This window comes from Microchirus variegatus (genome assembly GCF_963457635.1).
Source record: "Microchirus variegatus genome assembly, chromosome: 13".
NCBI lineage: Eukaryota > Metazoa > Chordata > Actinopteri > Pleuronectiformes > Soleidae > Microchirus > Microchirus variegatus.
This window is the reverse complement of record NC_139814.1, coordinates 19707286-19735199: the sequence shown is the minus strand read 5'-3', so window position 1 is coordinate 19735199 and position 27914 is coordinate 19707286. Positions and strand designations below refer to the sequence as shown.

The window sequence follows — 27914 nt, the reverse complement described above, 5'->3', positions numbered from 1 at the left end:
CTTAGTATAGTAAGGTGTCCAAAATGTCACTAAAACGTCTCAGTATAGTAAGGCGTCCAAAAAGTCACTAAAACGTCTTAGTATAGTAAGGCGTCCAAAATGTCACTAAAACGTCTTAGTATAGTAAGGCGTCCAAAATGTCACTAAAATGTCTTAGTATAGTAAGGCGTCCAAAATGTCACTAAAATGTCTCAGTATAGTAAGGCGTCTTAAATGTCACTAAAACGTCTTAGTATAGTAAGGCGTCCAAAAAGTCACTAAAACGTCTCAGTATAGTAAGGCGTCCAAAATGTCACTAAAACGTCTTAGTATAGTAAGGCGTCCAAAATGTCACTAAAACGTCTCAGTATAGTAAGGCGTCCAAAATGTCACTAAAACGTCTCAGTATAGTAAGGCGTCCAAAAAGTCACATCTTCATTCATCACATTATAATAAGATTTTACATAATTTACTGTTATAATGTAAAACATTTCAAGGCTCAAAGAGCCGTTTCTGATTAAAAGACATGAATAAAACGTGAGAGAGAAAGACAAACAGGAAGAATGAAAAACCTGACACCAATTAATTAATTAGATCAACCAGAGAGAGTGAACACAATCTAACTCACAGAGACCGATGCCCACTTAAAGCACCATTGTAGAGGCTCTATCGCCCCCCTGTGGATTCCTTGATTGATTTCACAAAACAGTCTGTGGTGTGTGACCTGGTTTGATCTCCTCCCTGCTCCACCTATTGACACACACACACACACACACAGAGGGAAGGAGTGAAGGAGAGAAGAAGGGGGGAAAACGATGTCGTCTTCTGATGTTGTTTCTACGATATTTGAACGTAACGTTACTTTGTCCAAACTGTAACTGCAGCATCACCTCTGGTCAGACATGGCAGGAATGAGTTTTACATAGAATCCACTTATCCTCTGTGTCTGTGCTGGGAACCTGTGCGACTTTACTCGTGCTGTGAGCTTCTGCCAAAATTATCAGATTTTGGACGAAATAGTATAGTATGACGTTTTGGTCACATTTTGGACTAAAAAATTTTTTTCAAAAATATTGTCCGATTTTGGACGACATAGTATAGTATGACAATTCGGTCGACGACATAGTATAGTATGACGTTTTGGTCACATTTTGGACCAAAAAAATTAATTCAAAACAATTGTCAGATTTTGGATGAAAAAGTGTAGTATGACATCTTGGTGGACGACATAATATAGTATGATGTTTTGGTCACATTTTGGACTGAAAAAAAAAAATTCAAAAAAAATTTCTGATTTTGGACGACATAGTATAGTATAAGAAAATTTTGGAGGCTTCTGCCTTGTCTTCTAAAAAAAAAAAAAAACAGTGACAGTCACAAGTTCCTGATTAATCACTAGTGAGTGAACCAATTACATCAGACATTTATTTATATGTAAATTAATGTCTCACACTACAGCATTAACGTTTGTGAAAGAAATTTTCAGACTCAGACTTTCTGCTTCCTGGAGCCGACACTTTGTGTTAAAAAAAAAAAAAAAAAAATGAAAACAGGCCTGAGTTATGAATTATTAATGTGGACAACTGTCAATCAGCAGCTTCGTCAGATCCACACTTTCTCTACGGCAAACGCATCTGGAGTTTGGAGTCGCTCGTATTCAGGAGTTCTCGCAGAGAAAAGAGGGTTTTCCCTCTTTGAATCCAGACTCTTTTTTTTTTACTCCTCCTTCTTAAAAACACCCCGCTGAGAAGCAGCTTTTTGCAAACAAAAGCTGGGAGTCTGTGCACGTCAGGCTGCGTCTCCTCTTCAGGCAAACGCAGCAGGTCTTCATCCCTCTGCTCCACTGCTGCAGGTTTGTCGTCGTTCTTTTTACTGAGACTCTGGAGCTCAGAACGACACTCTGGACTCTAATGGAACCTGCTGCTGCTGCTGCGTGGAAACTAAAAACATGAGACAAAAAACACTTTTCACTCATTTAAAGAAAATGTAAAAAATAATAATAATAATAAAAAAAAAAATCACTCAGTAATTTTAAGTGGAAAAACGGCAGCTTTACAGTGAAATTGCTGTTAGGGTTAAGTTCAGTCTGGTTCATATACTGTAAAGAAAAGTGGTTAAACTTATAAATGTGATTAATCCCATAATAACATGAAACAATTAGGTTACAAGATAATTTATTTAACAGGAAACAATTATGTTGCGTCTTAATTTATCACATGAGAGACTTTACAACACAAAACATTTAAGTTTTGAGATAATTCGTCACATTTATCAAATGCGAGTTAATTCAACTTGAATTTAATTGTCATAATTTCAACTTTTAAAGGTGCCATATGTAAGAATGTGGCCAAAAACAGTTACTACATTCAAATTCAAAACACCGAGGTCTTATAGGTTTCGTTTTCTGACGTAACTGGCAACCCGTTGTTGCTCTGCAGCTGAGACTCTACTGACTGCAATGATTGGTAGACGGCGGTAGGTGGCGCCACATGCCAAAACATGATTTCAAAACATAAACATGATTTGCAGTCTGCAAAATATATTTTTAAATGCGAATATTTTGTCTGTACTGTTGTTGTTGGTGAGTTCAGTTTGTTATATGAACATTATTCCTGAGTCTCTGTGACATATTAGGAGGATTTTATGGCCAGTTGCTTTAGATTTATTATATAATGCACCTTTAAATAACATCTAGAATAATTTAGTGTCACATTAAAATCTATTAAATTATATCCATAACAATCATTTTAAGGATGGTGCTTGCACAGAGGTCTTGAAAGTCTTAGAAAGTGTAGAATTTGTGGATGAAGCACTGGTTTTCCAGACCTTGAAATGTCTGGAATTTAGTGTGAAATTCTTGGGGGAAAAAAATTAATTTACTGTGAATTCTGCATTAATTCATGCTTCAATTACGGGTACAATCTCAACAAGAAATGCGGCATAAAACTACATAAAAGTCAAGGTCTTTTAGTCTGGAGTTTAAGTCAAAAGAGGATCAGGATCATAGGTGAACTATAAAATAAATAAATAGTTTGAGTTCCTTCACAGAATTCTGGCTTTTATTTTATTTTTGCGTCATTCTTTTTGTCTCCTCCACAGAATCAACATACAACTTTATTAAAAAAAAATATAACTAAAATATTGTTTCTTTGTGATTACATTTCCAGTTTTCCTTAATTCTCACTCATGTGTTGCCGTTGTAACGTAAATGAAACACAGCATTGTCAGCCTCGCCTCCTAAAATCCAATTTACGCCTCATTAAACTGCAAATGACTCATATTTACCGGTCCCTTATTTACATCGTCTTAAATAAGCGATTACATTTAAGAAAGCGAGGACAATAGCTGATACGTGGAGACGTGGGTTAGAAACACCAACACTGACTCTTGAAGAGATAAAGAGTTGTTGATGTATATGAGGCAGGAAAAGGTCAAAGGTCAAAGTTCAGATACTCAGGAAACTTGAAATTTAAGTCCAACAGAGTCAGCGTCAGGATTTGGCATCTTTTTTTTTTTCTCGGCCCGATTCGCCTCCGGGAACTTCACCATCGTCCAGAGTGAAATTAAAGCCAATGTTTATCTGACAGCAGAAGAACAGCAGCAGCAGCAGCAGCAGCAGCAGCAGCAGAATCGCGGCTCTCTGCCAGCTGAAGTTCAGCAGAAAGTACAGGGAAAATGATCCTGAACATCAGATTAAATCACAAACAGAAACTCTGAGAACGTGGCTGATGCGCAGCAGAAATCAGGTCTAAATCGGCTGCAAAAATCGTTCTTATTTTTGCCAAAAAATGGGAATTAATCTAATCCTAAGAAGAAAAAATATCATTAAAAATTGACTTAATGAGATTTTACAGTTAATATTAAGGTTTTATAAACAGGAAAAGCAAAAAAAAATAAAAAATACCTTTTATAAACAGAATATTACTATTATGCTATTTATTTAACAGAATTGTGTCCAAACGTTTGACTCATGTACAGAATTTGCCATAAACATATCTAAAGTGACATTGTTCTTAAATGTTTGAGTCAAATTGTTTCTCTTTTTGTGTATAAATCTAACCACTGGTTACTCACTAACAAAAAAGTGATAAGAAAACTAAAATATTTGAAAAACAGCATTTAATATTTAGAAACTGAAGTTTATAAACCTCTCACTCTCACCCCTGCACCAAAGTCCATAGAGAAAAACTGGGATTTTACATCACAGGGACACAGGAGTTGTCGATCCACTGCTGCCTCCATCAGTGAATTCAAACGTGTTATTTTTGTACGTTGTGTTTGGAATTTCTTTGTCGAGATTGTCCAAAGAGACACAAACGTACCAAACGTGGCAGCGGTGGACAGCAGCTCCTGTGTCCCTGTCGGCTAAAAACGATGGTTTTCTCTATGAGATTTGGTGCAGGAGAGCAAGTGGTTTACAGACTATACATAAAGTCCGTCTTTACAGCAAATTAAAAAGGGGTTAAACGCATTAATAAACGCGTTAAAACGTCACTCATTGATTTAAATAAAAAAGGACAATATTATACATCATTTGATGATCTTTATAGGCAGCAATCAAGTGTCCACACAAACCAGCATCATAAATAAACTGGATCAAATAACTGAGTCGTTTTTTTTTCCACTTTTCATAGCAGACGATGCTATTGGGTTCAGTAAATTATAAATAAATGAAAGAGAACTTATACTGCTGACCATCTGCCTTCCAGGTTTCACCAAATCCATCAAACCGTCGTCCTGTAATGATGATCGTCGACGGTCGTGAAGACGTGGCCTTCGTTTAAAAGAAAAGCCAGCGATGATCTGCACAGAAACAAAAAAACAAAATTATATTCAATAATGTTTTACACTCTTTTCTTCTACATACACAGATCCTGGTGGATTAAATTTTAACTCAAATCTTGTTTTCAGGCTTCATGTTATCGTCGTCTCCAGCAAAACCCCCCAAAGACTCTCAGTGAGGTTAAGGTCTGGACTCAATCCATGCTCCTTGAACTCTTCCTTTCATGATCGAATACAAGTTTTTTTTTATGTGGAATTATTCCAAGGCAAAGCACGAACGTGATCAGAAAACTGAGAAAATAAAGATCTCACAGAGTCAGACAAACTGAGGACGTGAGCTGGTACCTGACGTCTTCCACGGCGAGTTGGTTCATCTTCATCCTCAGGTCCTCAAAACTGATGCCGGTGGTTTGGTCGGGGAACGTCCTAATCACATGGAAGACCTGGGACAAGAACCCGAGACATTGGTGTCAATCCACCACCAGGGGGCAGAATATCAGCCTTATGTGCATGGAAAAAACTCTTCGAATTTTAAAGAGATACAATTTTACCTGCCCAATAATCAAATATTGAGAATATAATTAGCAAAACTTTGCATGCATGTATATGTTTATAGAACTATTAATCATGGTTGGTTCAATTTTTTTTTTTCTTAAACTACTAAAATGAAGACGACGACCAAATCAGTTTAAATAAAAGTGAGGGATTAATCAACTTTGACTTGAATCGACTGTGACGTCCATTCAATGTAAACAAAAAAAGACATCTGTATGAGATTCTTTAACTGTTTTTTTTTGTTGTTGTTGTACCTAAAAACATAGGAAAAGTTTGAAAAATCAAACCTTAAAGTTAGACCTGGCAAAAACCTGATATTGTCTACACTAAATAAAGTTTTCCCTTTTGGCAGAACACTGGCCAAACCAAACTGTTCCAAATGAACCAGAATGTATTGAAGTACTAGGGACAAGCTAATATGATACTCTGATACTGATCTAAATCACTGGATAAGATATCAGTAAAATCCGATAAAATGCAGAAATCGTTAGCTTCACTTTGCACAGACCATAAAAGCGGAGTCATGTTAATTTTTCCTTCAGGGGAGAAAAACATTTGAGAGACAGTTGGAGAATTAAAGTACCATTCACTCTTAAAGTGCCCATATTATACCCCATTACCTTATCTAATATTCTAAGCCCTGACATCATTTAAATCCACTGACCTGATCCTGTGCGTTGGACAAAATTTTGTCAAAGTGTACAGACCTTGAGACCAGAGCGTTCATGTTCATGTCAAACTCCTGCGTCAACGACACGAGCAAGAAAACGACGTCAACAACAACAACAACAGCACTTGTGGGACTTTGTAGTCCCCTCATACGTCCTCCATCGTACTGGAACGTTTGTGTACCTGCACTGACAGCTGCTGATGGGCCTGAATGACCTCCAACATGTGGGACGTGATCTCATTCAGGTCCTTGATGCAACGGATGTTCATTGCCAGTAGCGACCTTTGACCCTAACACCGAAAACAAAAGCCGAGTCAGTCGGGAACGTTCGGCGACGAGCGATTTTCTTTGCGCGTTTTACCTACGTTGAAGTTGCGCAGACTCCCCATGACCTTCACGTACGATCCAGGAGACGCGACGGTCATCTCCTCACAGTCCTGTGAGAAGGACAAACGTTAAAAACGTTGGAGGTTTTTCATTTCGTGTAGCCGTGAACACAGAGAGCTGATGATGGTGATGGTGATGATGATGATGATGATGCACACTGGCCTCTGAGTTCACCCACTGCTTCACTTTGAGGGGAGGAGCGGTCATGTCGTCCACGGAGAACTCCATGTAGGTCACGAAGGGAGCGAATCCTCGGACGACGCCCACGACAGAAACCTGCAGAGAGAAGCAGAGTCTCCTCAAAACAAACTCTATAGTGTTTAATGATGAAATGCAGAAGACTAAAAGGAATAGTTCTGGTTTTTTGAAGGTTAGTTCACTTCAATTCTATGGCCGACAGAGGATGTCAGATGATGAACAGATTTGTAAATGTACACAAACTGACTTCACTTGTACATAAAGAGTATTTTCCCCTCATACCTGGAAGAGTTCACAGTTACCGATGACAAAGTTATCACCGCCGTGTTGAGAGGCAGACAGGAGCTGAGACACGGAGCAGGGTAAAATCTGAAGAGTTGATTTCTGTGGTGACTTCAGAGCAAAACAATCTCATCACATCACATCACATCAGATCAGATCAGATCTCCTGATATCATTTCACCTCCAAACAGAAAGTGAACATACCTTTGACATCAGCTGACTGTGACTCGTCTTCCCTCTGGCGGACTGAGGACTGTCAACTGTGTCGGAGAAACACAGGTGACAAACCAGAGTTAAATAATTAACTTTTAAACGACGACACGTCGTAAATAATGCAGAGGAAACATCGTCCCACCTGGTTTCCACATGATGAACTTCCTCAGCGTCACACAGACGGGTGTCTCTGCAGGGAGCTGTGAGCAGCAGGTGAAATGAATCACCACAATTACCCACAGTGCAACACAGCAGCAGCAAAGGAACTATCCAAGAGGGGGCGGGGCCTATAAGCAGGGGGGCGGGAGTTTACTCAGAAAGGGAGTAAAAATTTGCAGTGTGAAATGTACACTATAAGTGTCGAATTAACACAGATTCTGATAAGAACTGAAGATTTAATCAGGATTTGTATTTAATGTTTTAGTTAAATTGACTAACTGTTACTTTAACACAGTGAGAGTGTTTAAATATCACATCAGAACAATGTGATGCAACAGTGTTTGGATTTCCCAAATAATAAAAAATAATAATAATAATAATAATAAAGACATCAGCATGCCTGGGTTGTAGTTTCAACCTCTTTTAACTGACTTATTAATCGTTATAAACTCCTGTTTGCCATTACTTACTGGCAATGGACATCTGCTGGAAAAATCCCTGACTTGGCAGAGATTTGAACTGGCAACCAAGCTTCCTTTCCATGGGCTGCCCAGTTTACCTGATGTAGAGGTTGGACAAAAGGAGACACGCTATGAGCTACTTGGTTTTTGGACGAATCCAAACTCAGACCGACAGACTGATGACCGACAGACATCCTTAAAAATATTCCATGGTTCCGTCTTTTTTCCCCGCCGTTTCTTTTGACCGAAATAAGAAATAGACAAAAAAAAGTTAGTGAAACAGTTGGAGAGGACTCGGAATAAAACGTCAAAAATGGACGGATGACGAAATTTATGTTTCACAAAGATAATTTTTACGGCAGATTACGCAACCTGCATTTCTTAGAGCGTCCATTGGGGATTGGGTACCTTTCGCAGGGGTATCCCAGCCCTCGACCTAGTGGGGACGTCAACCGCCCCAACCCACCAGTTTACAAGTCCCCTCTCTGTCCCAACATGAGCTCAATCACACGTCACAAAAAACAAAGCAGTTGAGTTCTCATTTTCAACATTTTTAATGTAACAAACTTAACGAGCCACACAGTGACTGAAATGTCCGAGTGCCAGGTTCATTGTATGACGGTCCTGGATCAGGTCTTACATACAGAGGTGGGTTTTAAATGAAGAATTCCATTTTCCTGATAGTCCAGTACCAGACAAGATGAATACCAGCTTAGCTTAGCTTCCACAAAAACCACAAACAATAGTCCAAACGCAAAACACACATTTTTCAATAGCACACTTGACATTTACCCTGTGAACAGATCACATCTTTCCCCGACGATTGACGGAAAACTGAAGCGCGGCGACGACGACGAAGAGCAAAAAACTGAATCCATCACGGCAATTTACAACCGAGTCGCGCTCTTGAAAACAGAGCAAGTCGCACTCAAAAATCAATGTACATCAAGCCCCATTCATCCTATACAGTATTTACACATGTGCAAAAGAATTCAACACAACAATAAAAATCAAAAAAGGGAGAAATCTCATGACACCACAGACGTAGCATTTGTTTGTCAAACCTCAAAAAGAAACAAAGTGCCCAGCCTTCTGGTTTGAACCAGTGCTGTTAGTGGCTCTACCCATCACTCTCTGCTCTGAGGATATGGGTGACCTACTTTATGTCCAAACTTTGCAGCTCATGTACAAAGAAAAAAAAAAGAAAAAGCCACAAATGCAACATTCTTGAAGCCGAACAGCAGCGTCGACGTCCTGTAATAAAGGCAAGTGTTTCAATACTGATTTGCGGTTTGAAAAGCACTTTGTCGAGTCGGTAAAACACAACCTGTGCCAATTTTGTGTTTTTGGAGCACGACATCCACGAGGCCACTCTAGTGTCAAAAGAAAAGCATCGATTTCCTGATGAAATAAGGCAAAATCCTAAATCGCATCATGACAGGAAATAAAAACGATTACAGCCTCGGGGAGAATTTAAGGATGTGTTTCAGACACATGTTGGCAACGAGTCCAGGGAAATTTGATCCTCTGCCAGAGTTTGAGAGCAGCCAAGAAGCCCAGATTGTTTGGTGTCTCTGCTGTTCCTCAAATTTGCAAAAAAGTGCACAATTTATGTACGACCTGAAAGGCAAAAAATAAAAAAATAAATAAAAAAACGCGGGTCCCTGGCCTGATCCTCTGCCAAGTGCTGCAACAACTTAATAGGCTTAGAATTAGCCTGTCGGAAGCATGAAGAAAGGGATTACTGTTAGATCCAGAGCCTGAGGAAACCAGGAGCAGTGACACAGTCAAAGGAGATCAAGTTAAACACAACTGTATTGTGTGTCAAAGAAGAAAATAAATAAAAATTAAAAATGGGACGATTTGGCCCGTGGAGGATTGCGCGATCCTGTCGTCTTCTCGCGTTTTCCTCCCTGAAGGTGAGAGACGTCGCACGCATAAGTCGACTGTTGGCTGACGTTGTGTTTGCGAGATAAAAAAAAATAGGAACGCAGTTATCGCAACCGGTCCAGCCTCACGGTGCTCCTCCATTCGACTGTACTTAGTGGGACTAAATATTTTAAAAAAACAGAATCAAAGTGCTGTCACGTAGAAATGGCCTCTTTTAAATGAAGCAGCTCACTTTGTCAGATAATTCAATTTATGTTCAGGCAACATAGAAACTTGTCCGTTTGTTATTTTTGATATTATTAACTGTGGTTTGGGCTTTATTTTCATAGCAGTGGACATTATTTCTAACTGCATTAACCATTCAACGCAAATTCAAAATACTGGATTCACTTTCTCATTTCACCACAGATTTAAAAAAAAAAAAAAAAAAAAAAAGGCTTAACTCCTTAAATCTACACCTGCTTACATTGAAGTTATACATTCACCACTTTATCTCATCATTAGTCAGCGTTTTCCTCCCCAGCACCAAAGTCCATAGAGAAAAACAGCATTTTTTAGCTCACAGGGGAAACGTGAGCAGCTTATCCAATGTGGCCTTGTTCGGTTAAGGTCGTGTCACTTAGGTAAATCTGAAAACAGGATTTCAAAACAGTTCCGTCACAAAATGACAAAATGACTCCGTGATGGAGGCAGCAGTGGATGTACAAGTCCTATGAGGCGTGATGTAAACAACATTGATTTTCTCTATGGAATTTGGTGCTGGAAGAATTTACAAATTTAGTCTCAACTGTGGGGAATGTTTGCAGGAAATGCTTCCCGTTCCACCTGCTGAGGTCATGTGTTACCACATATTTATGATATTCAAGGGAAGGGTTATGTAGCACAGGCTAATGCCACATACCACACAGAATTAAGCTTTTTAAAAGGCTGTGAAAAAGCTCCGTACATTGTGCAAAATGCTTCTAAAGGAGCATAAATTCAGCCTTCATATGGTGTGTATAAAGTTTCACTTTCAATACTCGACTCACCGGCTCTTTTATACGACAACAGCGTCAATAAAAGACGGGTTTTGTTCCACATTTAGAATCAGATGATGGTCAAATTAGAAGAAATGGAGCACGGGACTTTTCTGATTTTACCAGTAGTTTATCGTAAAATGATCATCATATCTCGTAAATAGTTATAGTTAATAGTTAAATATTTAGTCTCAGCTAAAGACTGAGGGGGTTTTTCTTATCGTGTAATACAGAGTTTTTTCCGTGTATATTTATCAGTACGCGCCATTTAATCCAAGATCCGAGATCATTTTATTTAGCTTGGGGCTGCAACTAACGGTTTTCTTTATAATCTACTGAAGTGTTGATAATTTTCACTTTTAATCGATTAGTCGTTTTTGTCCATAAAATATATGTAAACAATTTTTTGTTATATAGAGCAAAGAAACCAAAAAATATTCACATTCAAGCAACTGAAAAAAACTGATTATTTATCAAAATAGTTGCTGCAATTTAGTAATCAATTGATTGCTAGTTCATGCATTCAGCAAAAATAACCTAAGTCATTAACTTAGTGAAAACATTATTGTCATCATAAATGGGAATAATGACCAAAGCCATGAAAATAAAGCCTGAACATGAGCTCGCTGAATCAGTGACAGAGCAGATTTCTAAACCTGGCTCTGGTTCTCACAACAATCTCTCATCTACATTTGACTGTTCTCTTTTTTTAAGGCTCTCTTAAAGACAAAGGTTTTTAACCATCATACATTCTCGTGGTTATTGGTTCAGGGAGTGTCTCAGACTAATCCACTTATCTTAGAGTTTGTGACAGGGACAGAGTAAAAATGCCAAAGAGAAGGACCTGCAGGACGGACAAGGACTGATAAGACGTCCTCCACCCAACACCACCAACTGAAAAAAAAAAAACAAGTCATCTTCCTTCACCGTAGTTGAGCATATTCTTAGGCTCAAAGCAGGTCTGACCCCCGTCCGTGCCAAGTTTGTCTACAAATACCATCACGCTGTTGTGTTTGTTTTTACCTGAGCGTTCAGTGCATATCTGCATTTGATGCCAAAACAGAGACGGATCTGGACATAAGTGTCGATGCTGGTGGAGTTGACAAGTGCAGAAGAAAGAGAGTCGAGAACTGTCAAAGCCGCGCGTGGCTTCGACAACATTCTACACACTGAGGTTTAAATATTGTCCCTTTGGATAAAAGGTTAGACTGTAAAAATCACAGGAGCGTGTCTCATATTGCATTTGTTACGACTTAGCACCGAGTCCAGGAGGGTATCTGTAGACAAACTATGGAGTATGGTGCTTTTCCACAATACACTTCTTTTCGTTTTCACATGTTTTTACTCACGTGTTGAGTTTTTAGAAATGTCCTTGCTAAATGTTGGAGATTAACATGTGTTTTAGATCTTTTTAACTGATCTACAGCGCGGCATTGTTCGGTTTGATTCTTGTGTCAGATGTCGTGTTGATGACTGATCGGCTTGGAACCTCACCAGAGAAGGTCCCAAAGAAAGCACCAGGTACCAGGTACCATTTCTAATGGAAAAGTGGAGTGGAGCCGAGTAGTGCTAGAAGTGCATAATGGGAAAGCGCCATGAGACTTTCAACTTTATAATAGACTCTAGGAAGTTTTGGGGTCGTCCTGCTCTCTGCTAACGCTCCAGTGAATCTGTGAGGAGAAGGGGAAGCTGCGATGTGATTAGCCTGAGCCTCGGCTGCAGTGTTGAGGAGCAGCAGCAGCAGAAGATGTCACATTTCTCCTCTTCATTACAAAAACAAAACTAACTAGTGAAGAGTGTACGCACTTGGAAAGTGGATGAGGTTTTAAGCCGTGATACAAACAATGACTACTCTAGTTATTGTTCCCTTGTCACAAAACAATAATCCCCCGTGATGACGCAAACCATCGAGGTCAACAGTAGCAGATGAGATGTGTACATGTGCTTGATCGGCTGAGTCCGTGGCCGCCGCCGCCCCCGTCCATCACGTGTCCCAGTCCAGCTCTCTGCAGGCGATACGGACCAGTCTGAGCTCCAGTTCAAAGGCGTCGGGCCGTTCCTGAGGGTTGGCCGACAACATCTCCCGGATCAGCTGCTTCATGTGGCTGTTCATGCTCTTTTTCCTGGCGGGGATTAGCAGCTCCATCTTTGGGTTCTCCAACAGGGCCTCGCCTAGAGGTACAATCTCTGTGCCCTGCTGCACGTAGCTCCCCAGCAGCTCCTTCTGAGTCTCCACATCCACAAAGGTGATGCGCTCCACCATGGCCCAGATAATCACACCCAGGGCAAAGATATCCGCCTTGGCCGTGTAGTGACCCTCCCAAACCTCTGGGGCCATGTAGAAGTCTGTTCCACAAGCCGTGGACAGGAAGCACTTGTTGACGCTGGCCGGCTCCTCTGGGTTGAGGCCAGAGGTGGAGCAGACTTTGCTCAGGCCGAAGTCAGCCACCTTTAGTGTGGGCTCGGATGAGCCGGTGGGCGTGCAGGCCTGGGAGATGAGGATGTTGTCCGGTTTGAGGTCGCGGTGTATGATCTGGTTGCGGTGCAGGAAGGCCAAGGCGCTGCCCAGCTGCAGCATGAAGCTGGTGTTGGTCTTGCGACTGGGCTTGCGGGACAGAAGGTAGGCGTTCATGTCACCCCCGTCACAGAAGTCCATGACGAACCACAAGTAGTAGGCACAGCAGGGGTTAAAGGTGATCTCGCCTTTAAGAGACGTCTCCACCAGCTGCATCAGACACACGGAGAGAGAAAGACAAGATTAAGCAATGGCCAAAGGTCAAATGAGCGCATAGAGAAATATTCAGGAGAAATTTCACAGTGAAACAAACTGAAATGGCAGTAAAAGGACAGGGCTGCAACTCTTAATCACTTCTAATTACTAAATGAATCGCAAAATATTTTGACAATTGATTGAGTGTTTTTTTTATTAATTAAATCAAGTTCGGTGATTCATCTGCTGCTTAAATGTGGATATTCACTGGTTTCTCTGCTCCACGTAACAAAGAAATCATTAAAACTGAATCATTTTGTATTGTAAACAAAACAAGAGATTTGAGAACATCATTATTTTGAGGTTTAGGAAACAATGATCAACATGTTTTTAATATTTTCTGTTATTTTACAGACCGAACCGATTAATCAAGAAAATAAATACAAGATGAATTGAATATGAAACTAATTAAATGATAAATCTATTTGTAACCGACTACAAAACAAATTGCCATCTGTTTTGATAATCGCCATTTGACTCATGTCTTCCATTAAGGTTTGAGAAACTAAAAGACATTTTTCATAATTGTCTTAAATTGTATGTATTAAAACAATCAAGAAATGCATCGTTTGTTTCTGTAATTTTAAGATGTGAAAATAATTAAATTATAACTTATGCACAGAGGGAACTTTGGGGAGGAAATGTGTGTAACCATTTACAAGAAAAAGACCAAGAATGATGATAACCATCTGCTGCTGCACAGGAAGTGTGTTCGTGGCTGTTTTAACTAGGTTGCCTATTAAAAAATAAAATAAAACAATTTAATGGACTATTTCACAATAAAAGCCTTGTTGAATAAAAATTAATTGAACTGAAATGCAAGTGATTTTACTTTGAAATGGATATAGAAAGCATTTTTTGAGGGATATCTCGTCTCTTTGCTGTGAACATGGAGAAAATGCATCAGACACGTCCAACATGTCAGATGAAGAGGAAAGAATGGTTATCTTACAAGGAAATCGGTGGTTTGGTGTTCTAAATATAGGGAGAACAGATTAACTCAGGTGTTTGTTTACATGCCATGAATCCTCAAGTGGTTTTAGAGAGCATGTCTTCTCAGACAATATGTGAAGTGAAAACAACTATGATAACCATTGTACCATTGTCCAATCATTATTTATTAATTTACAAATAAGGCATTTTTGCTCTCAGAAAGTTGATAAATCTTGCTAAGGTCAAACGTTTCAGTTTTTGTTTTCTTTGATGACCTGTGTGTTGTATTTAATATTTACTTCATCAAAAGGAGGAAGAAAAGAAAGCCAGCTAAAGAAACATGCCAAAAAAAACATCTGCATACAATTTTGGCTATTGGCTGCCCTAATTTCAAAAAAATATATAAAAATCAGCCAAAGAAAAACTCTGTGTTAAATATAAACAGCATTAAATACCAACTTTTGGAGCAAACAAGTTGTGACCATAGTGGTTCAGGTCAAGGGTCAGATCTAAAGTCTATTGAGTTCAGTTCAGATTCAGACAGAAAATATGAAGCCCTTTCAGATTCTGGAGTATTAAACAATTCCTTGCAGAAAACCCTGGTTATGCTAAAACAGCCTCAGGGTGTTCAATAGGCCAATAGTCAAAGCATCCACTACACAGAGTGAATGGGTGCAAATTATCCCTCAGTTTGTGGTCAGATAATTCTGCTCCATTATCATTTGTTATTCTGTGAGCATGTGCTGGAACGCCACAGAGCAATTGGGGGAAGCGGGGGGTAGAGAGCTGGAATAAAGGGATTCTGGGAAAGTGGCCAACGCTAGCACTGCAGAAAACTGAATGAACGGTTTGACAATAGCTCTGCGTGTTGCTGAGAGGCTATAATCAAGCACTGGCAGAGTCTGAGAGGCTGCAGGCATTTTGATGGGGGAGGGACGTCCTCCGCCCACCCTCACCCCACACACACCCCTACTCGAACCTGACATGGCAGCCAAACAACAATGATCCAACCAACAAAACTTCCAGCTCTTCCCGACTCGGAATCAGCACAAATACTCAATCATTAAATGGATTTTTTTTTTTTTTTTTTTTTAATTACCCAATTTTGTGGCGCATCTATGACCATGAGGTGGCAGCAGCAGCAGCAAGCATAAATCATTTTGGTTTCTTGGACACATCTTGACCAAGTTTTAGGACAATATTCTCACTAGCCACAGAGCAGCGTTACTGCAGCAACTATGGTTAATGGTTATGGTTAGGGTTACCAACTCCACTGGTTAGACACCATGATGTTCCAGAACTCTGTTTGAGGATGTTTTTTTTTTTTTTTTATCTGGCGCTCTCCATCACTGATGGAAACAATGCCATAACTAGAGCGTGTTGAATGGGCAGATCACCATTACATAACATTAGGTTATCTGATGTTTGTTGTAACAGGTTTTAAAGTGAAAGTTTCTGGAGGGTTTGAAGTTTATTTTCCATGTAACATGAACTCAACGTATCCTTCAAATGAACGTTAGTCTATTAAAAGCACTTTTTTAATGCTTTTAAATCGTAAACACTACAAGAGCTGTGATAATGGGCGTTTGTGATGTGACAGAATAATGACTGGACAACCCTGGAATGTTTTTGTTTGTTGATTTGGATGATTGTTTAATTTTCATCTATTCACTGTTATTATTCACTACTTGACAGACTGGTTGTTCCTCCTAAATTAATACAAAGCCACACCTGCTTGGAAAGTACAGTGTGTGTAAGTGTGTGTATGGGTGTGTATGCGTGTTGGATTTACTTGCTCTCTATTTCAGTTTGAAGTTCTGACACGTTGTCAGCGCTGACTGTACTGCACACGTCCCCTGTGCTTAGAACCGGCTTCAGACGAGGGAAGGCGTTAGCACCCCTAATAAAATCTGAAATTTGTAAACTGCTTGCTCTCCCACATCAAAGTCCATCAATAAAAAATGTGTTTTTAGACAGAAATTGCAGGTCTACAGCTGCCTCATTTGGTAAATGTGCTTATGTTTAATGAAATCTGAATAAAGGATTTCAAAGACAGAGGTAACAAAATAACAAAGTTTGAACCAAATGATGGAGGCAGCAGAGAATAAACAACTATAACCAAGTGACAGCAAGCATCCGTGTCTCAGGAGGGCTCCTGGCACATGTTGGGGGGCAAGCTATTGCGCTATGTGCCAGTACCTCAGACTCCAAACTTCAAAAAAAAACTAAACAACTTTAAGAACTCCAAACCTCTGTAACACCAATCTAGCATCAAGTGAATTCCTTGTCCTTACCTCCAGGTAGAGCGGGGAGCTGGAACCATGGTTCATCCTCTGGGCCAGCTGGTCCCGCTGCAGGATACACTCCTCCAGGTGGATGACGTTGGGGTGCTGGCTTTGGATGCTGCTGAGGGCCCAGAACTCCCGCAGGGCCAGTTCCACATTCTCTGGAGAGTGGCAGCGGATCTTCTTCACGGCCACGCGGGCCCCCGTACGCTTCACCACTGCCTCATAAACCACGCCGTAACTGCCGCGGCCCACCTCCTGGATCAGCTCGTACTTCGGCTGACTGCTTACCATCCTAGTCCTCACTGTGGAGACATAACACGGCCGTTAACAAACTTGCGGTGTCAGATTGACTTTGAACCAATGGTGAGTGAAAGAATCAGCAAAGCATCGGAGATTATTGTTACAAAGTCAGGATTTTTACTGAAATGTTTGTATCCAATGTTAAATGTATACATTGTTTTTATTTCAAATCCACAGTAATGATGAGCTAAAACACACATTGGAGAAACAGACCAATAAATGCTTATTTAAGTCAAGCAATTGTGTGTATCATTTGTTATTGTTCGGTCACATTTCATAAGATGGACAGGGAGGAAACAATCGTGCCAGAATATAAATGGCCAAATCACCACACCACCAGGGATAAGTATGAATAATCTGTACTTAACAAGTACCAGTTTCTCATGGGCTAGTACCAAAGTATCAATAAGCACTGACAAACAGTGCCACGACCTCCTCAACTGACAAAGCAGCAAAAAACACAGTCTTTATAAGATGGATTGTCATCTAAAGTGATCAATAAAAAAAGATGGAAAGGACTAGAAGGAGCAGGAAACTCTGAGATGGAGACTGCCGTCCTCTCCCTTGACAACACGCGTGAAAATCACAGCGCAAACAGAACCTAATGTACTGAATGTCCTGAACCAATGGAACAACACAAATATGCTCAGCGGGGCTTTGATTATTAATTAATTACTACATTAATCACCTATAATTTTGATAATCAGTTTGAGAGTTTTATTAATTAAAACAGATCTTTCCACAATCAGTTTGGTAAAGACCAATTGACGTTTTATGGACATGCCTCTAATGTACCTGAATGTTCATGTCATCACAAAGCAATTGAGACTTAGTTTTACAAGCAGGCAATTCAACTGTTTGGAGTTGAATATTCATTATGTATATACAAATCGCATGACATCATCAAAACATGAAGGGACCAATGTATAGAATTTGGAATAATCCAGGATGTTGACAGATCCCCCTAAAATTGACACACTGGACCTTTAACGACTATACAGCACATTCTAATGCAAGGCTGAGAAATGAGAAATTGAAGATATTATTTCCATCATACACATGTGCATTAACCACAAACGAAACAAATATGCTAAAATTAAACTGCAACCTTAGTGTTTTGGCTGTAATTTGAGAAATTTTTGAAAAAAAAAATGTCTTTTAATTTCAATTTATTTGTTTTTGGGTTGTTTTAAATGTTACTTGTTTACTTTTTTCAAGAGACTGGAATTGATTTTATTTATTTGTATATATTAGTTTATACGATATTTCAATATTTCAATTTTAAAGTGAATTTAAAAGGTTAATTCAAAATGTTATATTCAAAGTTCAAGTTAGTAAATAGCCCTAATCTATATATGCATAAGTCATCACTATGTCAATAAAATGTCTCATTCATAGACGAACAATACAAACCATTTTCAATGACATTGCTCTATTGTTAAGCAGCAAATGCTCACATTTCTATCAGTTAATGACACTAATCTAAATTTTAAAGGACACTTACGGCCGCCCTTTAAATGCCAACAAACCAGTTTGAATAAAAACACAAAACAAGTCAGAGCTACAGCAACATTAGAGTAGCCTGCTGTAGCATCACTGTCACCTGTCTCCCTGTAAATACTGTACACACATTCACTGCACTAATAATAAAACTTCATTTTTCAGGTAAAGAAACCACAAAGTGACATATTTTGATTTATTTAAACGTCAGAAGTGGGCGCTTCCTGTCATAGCAGCCAGCATGCTAACGGGATAATTAGACATGAACTTGGCTGATTGGCTAACAGGCTAACAAGCTAGCAGCTAAGTGGCCTGGCCCCCCCGCGTCACGTCGGTGAGCTAACGTTAGCTCAATCCCGTTAACACCAGCTAACAAAGAGTCCGTCTCTCAGCCGAACATGCACCAGGCTTATGTCACTAAAACCCGGGGTAAGTTCACAGTGGACCTTGGTCTGGAGCCTGGAGGAGGCGTGCATGCTAGTGACAGTTTATTGTCCTACGTGTGTGTGTGTGTGTTTATGTATGCGTGTGTGCGTGCGTGTCATCAAGCAGATTCCTCCAAACACACTCGCGCGCGCACACGCACGCACATACACGAACACCTGCTAAGCCAAGAGTTTCCAAAGCAGCCGACACAAAGGTGCAAATGTGTGGAAGAGGCAGCGGCTCTGCGGCGCAGTGTTGACATGTTCTCACGCTCACCTTTGGCTCGTTTCCCGGGGGTTCATTTGTTGTCTTCCTCCCTCTCCCTGGCAGCCATTACCGCCGCACACGTTCAGCTCGCTCCGCTCGGCTCTGTGTGTGTGTGTCTGTCTAACCGCGGAGGTTTTGTCAAACACTGGACGTGAGCGCGTGCAGCTGCTGTGCAGCGCAGCGCAGCGGTGGGCCGAATGAGACGACTTCCGGTTTCATATTTCAAAATAAGGTTCGCAATTTGGTGAACGTTAGTCATTTTTGCACACACATTAGTGATCATGAATTTATAGAGTAATGGGGATCAATGCCTTGCTCATGGGTGCCCCAGCCTCAACGTCCAGTTTGTAAAATGAAGGTGAAATCAACTTAATTTGGCAGAAGTCAGGGAAGGCACAGGTAAAGGTACAATTTGTGTATTGCAGTTGTATTGTATGATGAATCCACCCTATGTATACTGTGTGCTAAATGTAAATAGCATGTATAAATGTAGAGTTTGTTTTTTATTTTATTTTATTCATTTATACCAACCATATTTAAACCAACCAGTTTTAAAATTACGTCTACTTTATCATGCAGACACACCCATTAATAGTAGTATAATAAAAATATAATAATAATATTACAAATATATAATAATAATAGTGAATTTGGCCTTTGCATTTATCCTATCTGTCCATGGAGCAATGGGGAATTGGGTGCCTTGCTCATGGGCATCCTTCCAGTTACATGGGCATCCTTCCAGTTACTTGTCCATGTTTTGTTTTTTTTTTTAAGTCAATTTCCTCGAATGCTTATTATTCCACACATGCATTTATTTAAAGCAACATATATCTAAATAAATGAATCTACAACAATGCATTAAAAAACTGCTAATAACAGAAGTCAAATTCCTAGGAATTATATTTTTAAGGGAAATTACAGGCACTTCCGGGCTTGGTGTCATCTAAGTATGACTAGCTTTACGTGGTTCCCACATTTATTACCCTCAGAAGCACAGCTGCAGTCAGTCAGTCTCGAACACTGAACTGGCCCTGGAGAGGAACAATAATATGAGCATCTGATGAAAACTTTGCAATTTAGGAAACTAAGTGTTTTCACTCAATTTCATTTAAGCAGATTTATTATAATTAATGTGAATCCCATTTTCTGTGGCATTGTTCCAGGATACAACAGTAGTAATCCCCTGAGAGGGGACATGTGAGATACAGGAGTCAAACACAAAACTCTATTCTGATCTTTAATTGTCATCGTTTGCAGCACAAATCATTGAATTTGCAGTAAATTTGCAAAGTGAAACAATAAAAACCCTGACTACTCCACAAAATAAGTATGAACATGTATAAGCAAAACACTATTTGCCTGCATTAACATCACTAGAAATACACAAATGGTGGATTTTAACTTTGACAATCACAGCAACAACAAGCACAACAATGTGAAAACTCTATAAATAAACACACACCCAAAAACAATTAACAACACTTACAAAACTGGGTTTTGAACATATACTGTCCACAAACCACAATCACACCTGAGGTAGACTGGTATAGATTAGAGGGAAAAGACTGTTTCTGTCTTCTCTCAAGTAGAACAGGAAACAATAAATAATACACAATCACATGGACATTAGAGTGTTTTGAATCAATCAATACTAATGCACTGCTAACAGAAATGGTGGTCCCCTTTTACGTTGGGGGGGCTAATCAATCTAAAATTCTACTCATTATCATGCACAGTCATCAAGGAAATGAAATGAATACTACGAAAAAAGACAACAAATATGTACAATAACAAATAAATTCCCTTTTTTTGCTTTGATTTCCGGGAAATGTCACCAAGAAGCTGTAGATTGAGCTAACAGCAGCTAGCTAACAGTTAGCAGACTCACAAACAATCAATGTGATATTTCTGTGGCTATATTTCCGTGGCTATTAATATTTTAGTTATTTTTTTTATAGTTTTCTGAGGTGTTTTTTTATTAGGTGGCTAAAATCCACAATTTTCTTTGTGTCCCGCTAATTGGTAGCCATGTTTCCAGTGAGAGACAGAATCTGTGTCTCTAAGTTGCTAACAGGTGCAGCACAGTTAGCGCTAACCTGAACTCAGTATTTCTTCAGCACTGTGAATATTAACTAATTAACTGCGCATTTTAGGCGCAACATTTCAAGTTGAGGAATGTACATAAATTCGCTGAAAAAGTTTTAGCCTGTTTGGCTAGCTAGCCAATCTAGCGCCGAGGTGACTATGGCTACAAAAATAACTTCAGGTTCTTCAATTTGCAGCTTTTTATTAGTATGCACTTAAAATAGTTCAGTTGGTGAAATATCAAAGTACAAGCTCTAGCCAAATTCTAATGCTAAAAGATATGTATAGATGATTCTTTTCTAAGTCGCCGTTGGCAGATACAACTGTATTACAAGGCTCATTTGGCAATAAATAAAGACAAAGGTCTCCCTGAGTTTACTATAAAGGCAATAAAAAAAACACTTTACAGTGAAATACTGTGCTTTTTGTGCACTGACAGTACAATAAAGTTGTACAAAAATTATATTGTCAATAAACAATTCCAGAGAAATCAAATTGTAGGAGACACTGTGACATTTATGAGGTAAAATATTTTCATAATTTAGTTTAGTTATAACATTTTCAGCCTGAACTAGAGACAAAATGGATACTTCATATAAAAAGATCATATGTACAGTACATTCAGCCTGTTCACCAAAAAACAAACAAATCTGTCTCAATTCAATCATCAAGTACAATAACAGAGAAGGTAAATCCCTGATATACTGTATGAACCTACTGTAAAGCCTGTCGTACAATCAATACTGGTCTTGCATATACGTTTAAATTCTGAAACGGCAACTTGGATTTAAGACGTAAAATTCATACCTGGTGTGTGTGCGGTGAAAATAAGGTTCTTTCTAATGGAAGATGTGATTTGAAAGAAGCTCTTTCCCACAGGAAAGTGGACAATATGGCACTATAGCACAAATATTGTGTTTTTTTTGTGTACATATCTCAAGACATTTGTTAAGTTTGAATAATTCACTATTGTTTATAGAGCAGGGGTCTCAAACTGGCGGCCCGGGGGCCACATGCGGCCCCCCAATCGATTACATGCGGCCCCCCACTTAATATCATGTTATCATGAAAACATGACCTCAGCGTCTTTTAAACACAGTGTGTAGCCTGTGTAGTCTACCAATCATTGCAGTGAGTAGAGTCTCAGCTGCCGAGCAACCACGGGTTGCCAGTTACGTCAGAAAACGATACCTAAAAGACCTCTGTATTTTGAATTTAAATGTAGTAACCGTTTTTGGCCACATTCTTACATATGGCACCTTTAATTTTGCATCATGAAGTTCTTGTTCTCTCTTGACCACAATAGATGCACATTGGGCCCCCAGGTCATTTGAGTTTGTGACCCCTGTTATTGAGTGAAAATTACAATTACAATTAAAAAAAAAAAATCAGAATGTGTGTTGTTGAAATAAAGAAGCGCACTGTAAACTGTGACTGTTAACCATCAGATCTTCAAAATATCCCAAAGTGTCTTTTTCTCCCCTGAGTAACTCACTGAGCACCGTGTAAATGTCCATGTGTCAAAACTCACCTCCAAACTTTGTGCCATTTTTTTTTCCACACCAGGTTTTGCTTCTGATTCATCACATTCATTGTCACGTTGTCACGTTCACTTCTCATCACTGATGCTGCTGCTGCTGCTGCGCTTTGATTGGACAACTGGCCACCATGTGGGAAACACTCTGGCAGAAGTGGCACCTTTTGGGCTGAGGAGGCAGCTGACATTGTTTGGCGTGATGACCGACTTGTGCACAGTTGTAGCATCTGAAATGACAGAGAGAGAGACGCAGAAACAGTGTCGTTAAACCATGGATTTAAAGTTGTGTGCTAATCCGACAAACTAGTGGTTAATCCCAATGTAAAATGTAAATGATAAATAATATTTATATAATACACAATAAGACTTATCAGATAGAGATGACCAAAGTGTAGTCGTTTGACATTTGACGTTTGTTGCAGGTTCTCAGATTATTCAGCTTTATTTTACTTTATTTAGCTTTATTTTGTGGACAAAACACCCGAGGATGTTGTGGGAAGAAACACAGGTGGGCTTAAATTGTCGTGCATTTGAGGGACAAAAAAAAATTAATCTAGAAAATAATAATCCATAATTTTCCTCTTTCCTGTTATTATTATTTGTATTAGTCATGTCAAGCAAATGTGTTTAATATACTTTATATGTCGTTGATTTTATCTCAGCATCTCCCATCATCTGCAGTGAAGTGTTTTCTACCACCAGAGGGCAGCACACTCTCAGCTTTGAGTCCACAGTTCTTTTACATGGCAGTTGACAGCTGAGAGGAGATTTTATCTCTGAGGTCTATGTAATCACACTTTTATTTTATCCTTGAATTGTTGAAATTAAAACTAGGTTTTTTTTCTTTACATATATATATATATATATATAAATATATAAAAGTATTTTATGCACCCATCAAAAGCTCCTTTTAAATATAAACACATGTCTGTTATATTCAAACCATGATCAATATTGGTTCACAGTGTTTTGGTGACAGATGCTACGCAGGGGAGCTTTAAAAACTTTGTTAGAATAAAGAGCAGGAGAAATAGTCTGGATTGTGAACACTGTTGATCCACTGCTGCCTCCATTAGTAAGTTCAGATTATTTATGATACCACAAACTGGAAAAACAGGCAGCAGTCGACCAGCAGCTAAATTCACTGTCTAAGGTTTAAGATGCTGTGAGTAAACCGCGTCACCTCCCTGTTCGGTCACCGTTAAGTAAATCGATGCTGATGATCGGTGAAATCCTGTGGGTGAATTCGTTAGAGTGAGATAAACAAGGGCAGTGAAGCTGAGGCAGTGAACTCAGGTCACTTACAACAAAACAAAATATTGATTTCTTTGTTTAGGGACAATCTGTCTTTTCCAGCGACGCCTAGTTTTCATCACTGCCTGTGCAATCACACAACACACACACACACTCTGAATTATAAAATGAATAATATAATATAAATATGCAATGACAAACATTTTAAATACGTCAGCCACAAAATGTATTCATCCTTTTAAACGGCAACGTTGTAAACAACACATTTTGTGCTGACGCATTTGAGACATAATTCTCCAACTGTCTCACAAATATTCTACTCCCATAAAAAGAGAGCAGCTCAACAACATGACTCAGCTGAAATGAGATGTTCCTCTTTCTGCTCTCTGATTCACTGATTTTTATACTGATATTAAATATCATAAGGACTATTGTCCCTGTTGCTTACAAATGTGTTTCTTTTGTTGTTGTTTCCTGCAGTTTTAATTACGCTCTTCCACTGATGCTCACTGGAGCCTGATTCATACGTCCTCAGGGTAAATATGTAGTTCTTCTTATGTAATTCTTACATAACTTCCTGCAGTGGCATTGACCATGAACGCAGCACTGACAGCTCTTTTTTTTTGTTTTTCTGTTAAATGCGATGAGCCCCGAGTGTCATCTGATTTCAAAGAGAAACAAATGCTATTGCTAATATTGTGCACCTTTTTTGCACCTATAGGGTCAAAATGACAAATTTATTGTAAGGAGAAACCATTGTGACTACAGTTTTTATGCACTCTGAGGTGTGCGAACATTATTAACTCATATTCTGTTCAGGTATGGTCCTTTTATTGTTCTTTTTTCATGTGCCTTACACACATTTGTGCTGGTTTAAAATGTGTCATCACTTGCTGAGTTTGTACATTCATACTGTTGTATATAGAGGATGAAACGAACAGTCTCGATATTGCACTGATAATTGCAGTTTTCCTGTTGCACTGACTATTAATTAAACATAAATAAACCTAAACTGAGTCCTGGATCCTTTCACCACCACTAACCACCACTTCCTTCCTCCTCCTCCTCCTCCTCCTCCTCTTCCTCAGTATCGATCATCTTGTCCACGTTGGTGGCAGCGGGAGCTCCTTTGTTTCAATCCTCCTGTGACCTTTGAACCCCTCCCGCTCGCTCCTTCTCCGCCCCCCTCCTCCCTCGACCTCATTTGCACAACGCATCCCATTGTTGCCATGGCGGTGGTGACCTCTGACCTCTCCTGGGCACCTACATCTGTTATCAATTAAACGAATAGGAGCCTTTTTTCCCTCTCTCGCTCTCCTCTGAATCCAGAGAAACATGTGAGTGCAATCAAACCTGCAGCGACACAGGAAGCTGTGGGATTATTTTTTATCATTGCTCAGTGGCCACCGTGATAAATGAAGCTGGACTTAATGAAAACGCTGTCAGTGGTAATGCAGTGGGGGGGTTTTCTGTGAGGGAATTTAATGACTCACAGTCTACAAATCAAACTCTTTGATTCGCGTACGGGAAGCAGCGAGAGGAAGAAAAGTCTGGACGTCTGAACGTAATCAGATCCAGACAGGAAGACGAGGAGTCACTTTTATCACCGAGAACCATGATTAATATGGTCAAATCTGGACTGGACTGCATTTAAGCTGCTTTAAAAAGCTTCAAAGACGTTTGAAACAAAAAAAGGAGGAGCAAATTCAGCACCAACAGCAGTTTCCATTTGGTGCCTGCATTCATTCATGAGACAAACATCAAACTCAGGGAAAATGTGAACGAGTTCACGGGTAAAAGTCAACGGTAAGAAGAGCGGAGCATCAGGGAGACGCAAATGCTGCAAATACATGACATTTGCATCTCTGCTAACACACCTAAATGTGTGTGTGTGTCACCCGATTCAAACGTTTGGGCGCATTAGTTAGCTTAGCGTTAGACAAGCTACGAAATACCAACACTATTGTAATCGCAATTACACAATTAAACAAACAAACTTGTTTTGTTTATTTTGTGCCGATAAAATCTCTTAAATGTTACACACCTGAGGTCAAAGGTCACACCAGCCTCTCAAAATCGTGTTTTTAGCCTCTTTAAAGCTGTAAATTGTTGTTATTATTATTACTGCCTCTGTTTCCAGGAACAGAAACACAACGTAACATTGTTGGCGTTTGTGTGTATACGGCAACAGAGCAGGGACAAGAAAGAAACAAAGGTCCACATCCTCAAACTGGACTCACCTGTCGGCCTTTGTGCGTCGTTTCTGTGAACTCGTGGCTTTTCTCTTGTTCCCCAAACACGGCGCTCCATCAGGTCCAGTTACCGTGACAGACTCCAGTCCTTTAGAGGATTTCCTGAAGGTGAACTCCACCGATTCTCCTTCTGCGAGGCTGCGAAATCCCTCCATGTGCAGTTTACTCTGAAGAAGAATCATCACTCATTCATCTGTACACTAGCACGATGAGGTGCTGGTGAGTTAGTTAGGGATTTTTAATCAGACCATGGTTTTTTCGCTTTTCATCAAACCTCTGCTGAAGTGAACTGAAGTGAACTCCAGCAGCAGACCATGTGGAGAAGAAGCCTCATCCTCTGTCTGATGATTTACACCAACACTGGGACGGGGGGAAACATGAGAGGGGGCTCCACATGGGAGGTGTGACTGAAACTCTGACTGGGTTTGTTCCCTGATGCTTTGATGACTTTATAACAGGAAGCAGGGCTGGATGGCAACAGGAATGAGCCTTGTTATCTCCACCTTAACCTTTGACCCCTTTTAAAGAGGAAAGTTTGAACCCGTAAACTCCCCCAATCTGCTCTGTTGAAGCTCCACATCAGTTTGTGAGTGGAGGAGAGGCAGCAGTGATGGTTGATCTGATATTAATTGGCAGGCTGAAGTAAATTGATTGGGGGGGGGGGGAGGCACATGTGGTCCATGAGCCGCGAGTTTGAGACCTCTGGCCTAATAGAAACACACTTAAATAAAATAAAGGTCAGTGGGTTTTTCTGTGGTTTTTACCTCAGTTTTCCATATTGTGGCTTTAACACTACTACTGTCCCCACACAGGAGGTGCAGACAAGACAGTAATGTCCTACGAGGACATGAAAATAAACCTCTGTAGGACAAAAGAAGACAATTAAAAGCAGAGCTGACCTGATGGACGAAGACGTCGAGCGGCTCCTCCAGAGCAGATCCATCCCTGATCTTCATGGACAGGAAGCCGAAACCCATTCGCACGTTAAACCACTTACAGACCCCGCTGCCCCGGGACAGAACTGTCTCCCCCTCCTCCTCCTCTTCCTCCTCCTCACCCTGCACACAACCTCCTCCTGCAACACAGAAATGATTCAAATTAAAATTTGAACCTCAATCCCAATCCCAGTCCCAGCAGCTTTTTCTCTTACCGTCTGTCATGGTCACAGGATTCCACTCAAACTGCTCCACGGCACAGAAGGTTACATGACATGAGTCCGGTCCATGATCCGTCCCTGCTGCTGGTTGATCCCTGTGTGTGTGTGTGAGTGTCTCTGTGTCCTCCAGGAGAAAACGTCCTTCCTCCTGTTCTCTTCTTTCACAATGAGGAACAAGCCCCCTGACCCTCTTACCTCTAATAACTGCCCCCACCCCACCTCACTGCATTGGACACTGGACAAGGCATTGACTTCCATTCATGAGGACAGCCTCAACAAAACCCTGATCTCTTTACCTTAGCCATATAACCACTAAATGACTAACCATTAACCTTTAAAATCTTAAAAATCTTAAATCATAGCTTCTCAGAAATGAGGTTCTGCTTCATTGGGACCAGGTTTTGGTCTCCATGAGGACTACTGGCCCTGACAAGGTCAGTGTTTATGCCAGAAAAGGAAAACACACACACATAGACACATTACATTGACTTACATTCATTTCTTAGAGACTTACTCTAACCTTAACCATACACTGTCAACAATCAATACAA

General features: G+C 39.9%; 3 protein-coding genes across 3 annotated transcripts; all 3 read right to left on the bottom strand.

The window, feature by feature from the left end:
• Positions 1-4703: 4703 nt before the first annotated feature.
• Positions 4704-7880, bottom strand: LOC310935616 (replication protein A 32 kDa subunit-like; the record flags this gene model as incomplete). Its single annotated transcript, XM_083899549.1, has 10 exons — positions 4704-4782; positions 5107-5204; positions 5981-6058; positions 6169-6276; positions 6352-6423; positions 6536-6649; positions 6854-6964; positions 7058-7113; positions 7209-7266; positions 7785-7880. 10 exons carry the CDS (start codon positions 7878-7880, stop codon positions 4704-4706), a joined length of 870 nt encoding a protein of 289 aa, XP_083755675.1.
• A 4696-nt stretch (positions 7881-12576) lies between these two features.
• Positions 12577-16874, bottom strand: pdik1l (PDLIM1 interacting kinase 1 like; the record flags this gene model as incomplete). Its single annotated transcript, XM_083899318.1, has 2 exons — positions 12577-13317; positions 16590-16874. 2 exons carry the CDS (start codon positions 16872-16874, stop codon positions 12577-12579), a joined length of 1026 nt encoding a protein of 341 aa, XP_083755444.1.
• Positions 16875-22783: 5909 nt separating this feature from the next.
• On the bottom strand, positions 22784-27367 carry LOC310935615 (protein lin-28 homolog A-like; the record flags this gene model as incomplete). The annotated part of the gene is made up of 4 exons (XM_083899548.1): positions 22784-22928; positions 26196-26374; positions 27107-27282; positions 27358-27367. 4 exons carry the CDS (start codon positions 27365-27367, stop codon positions 22784-22786), a joined length of 510 nt encoding a protein of 169 aa, XP_083755674.1.
• Between the last annotated feature and the right edge of the window lie 547 nt (positions 27368-27914).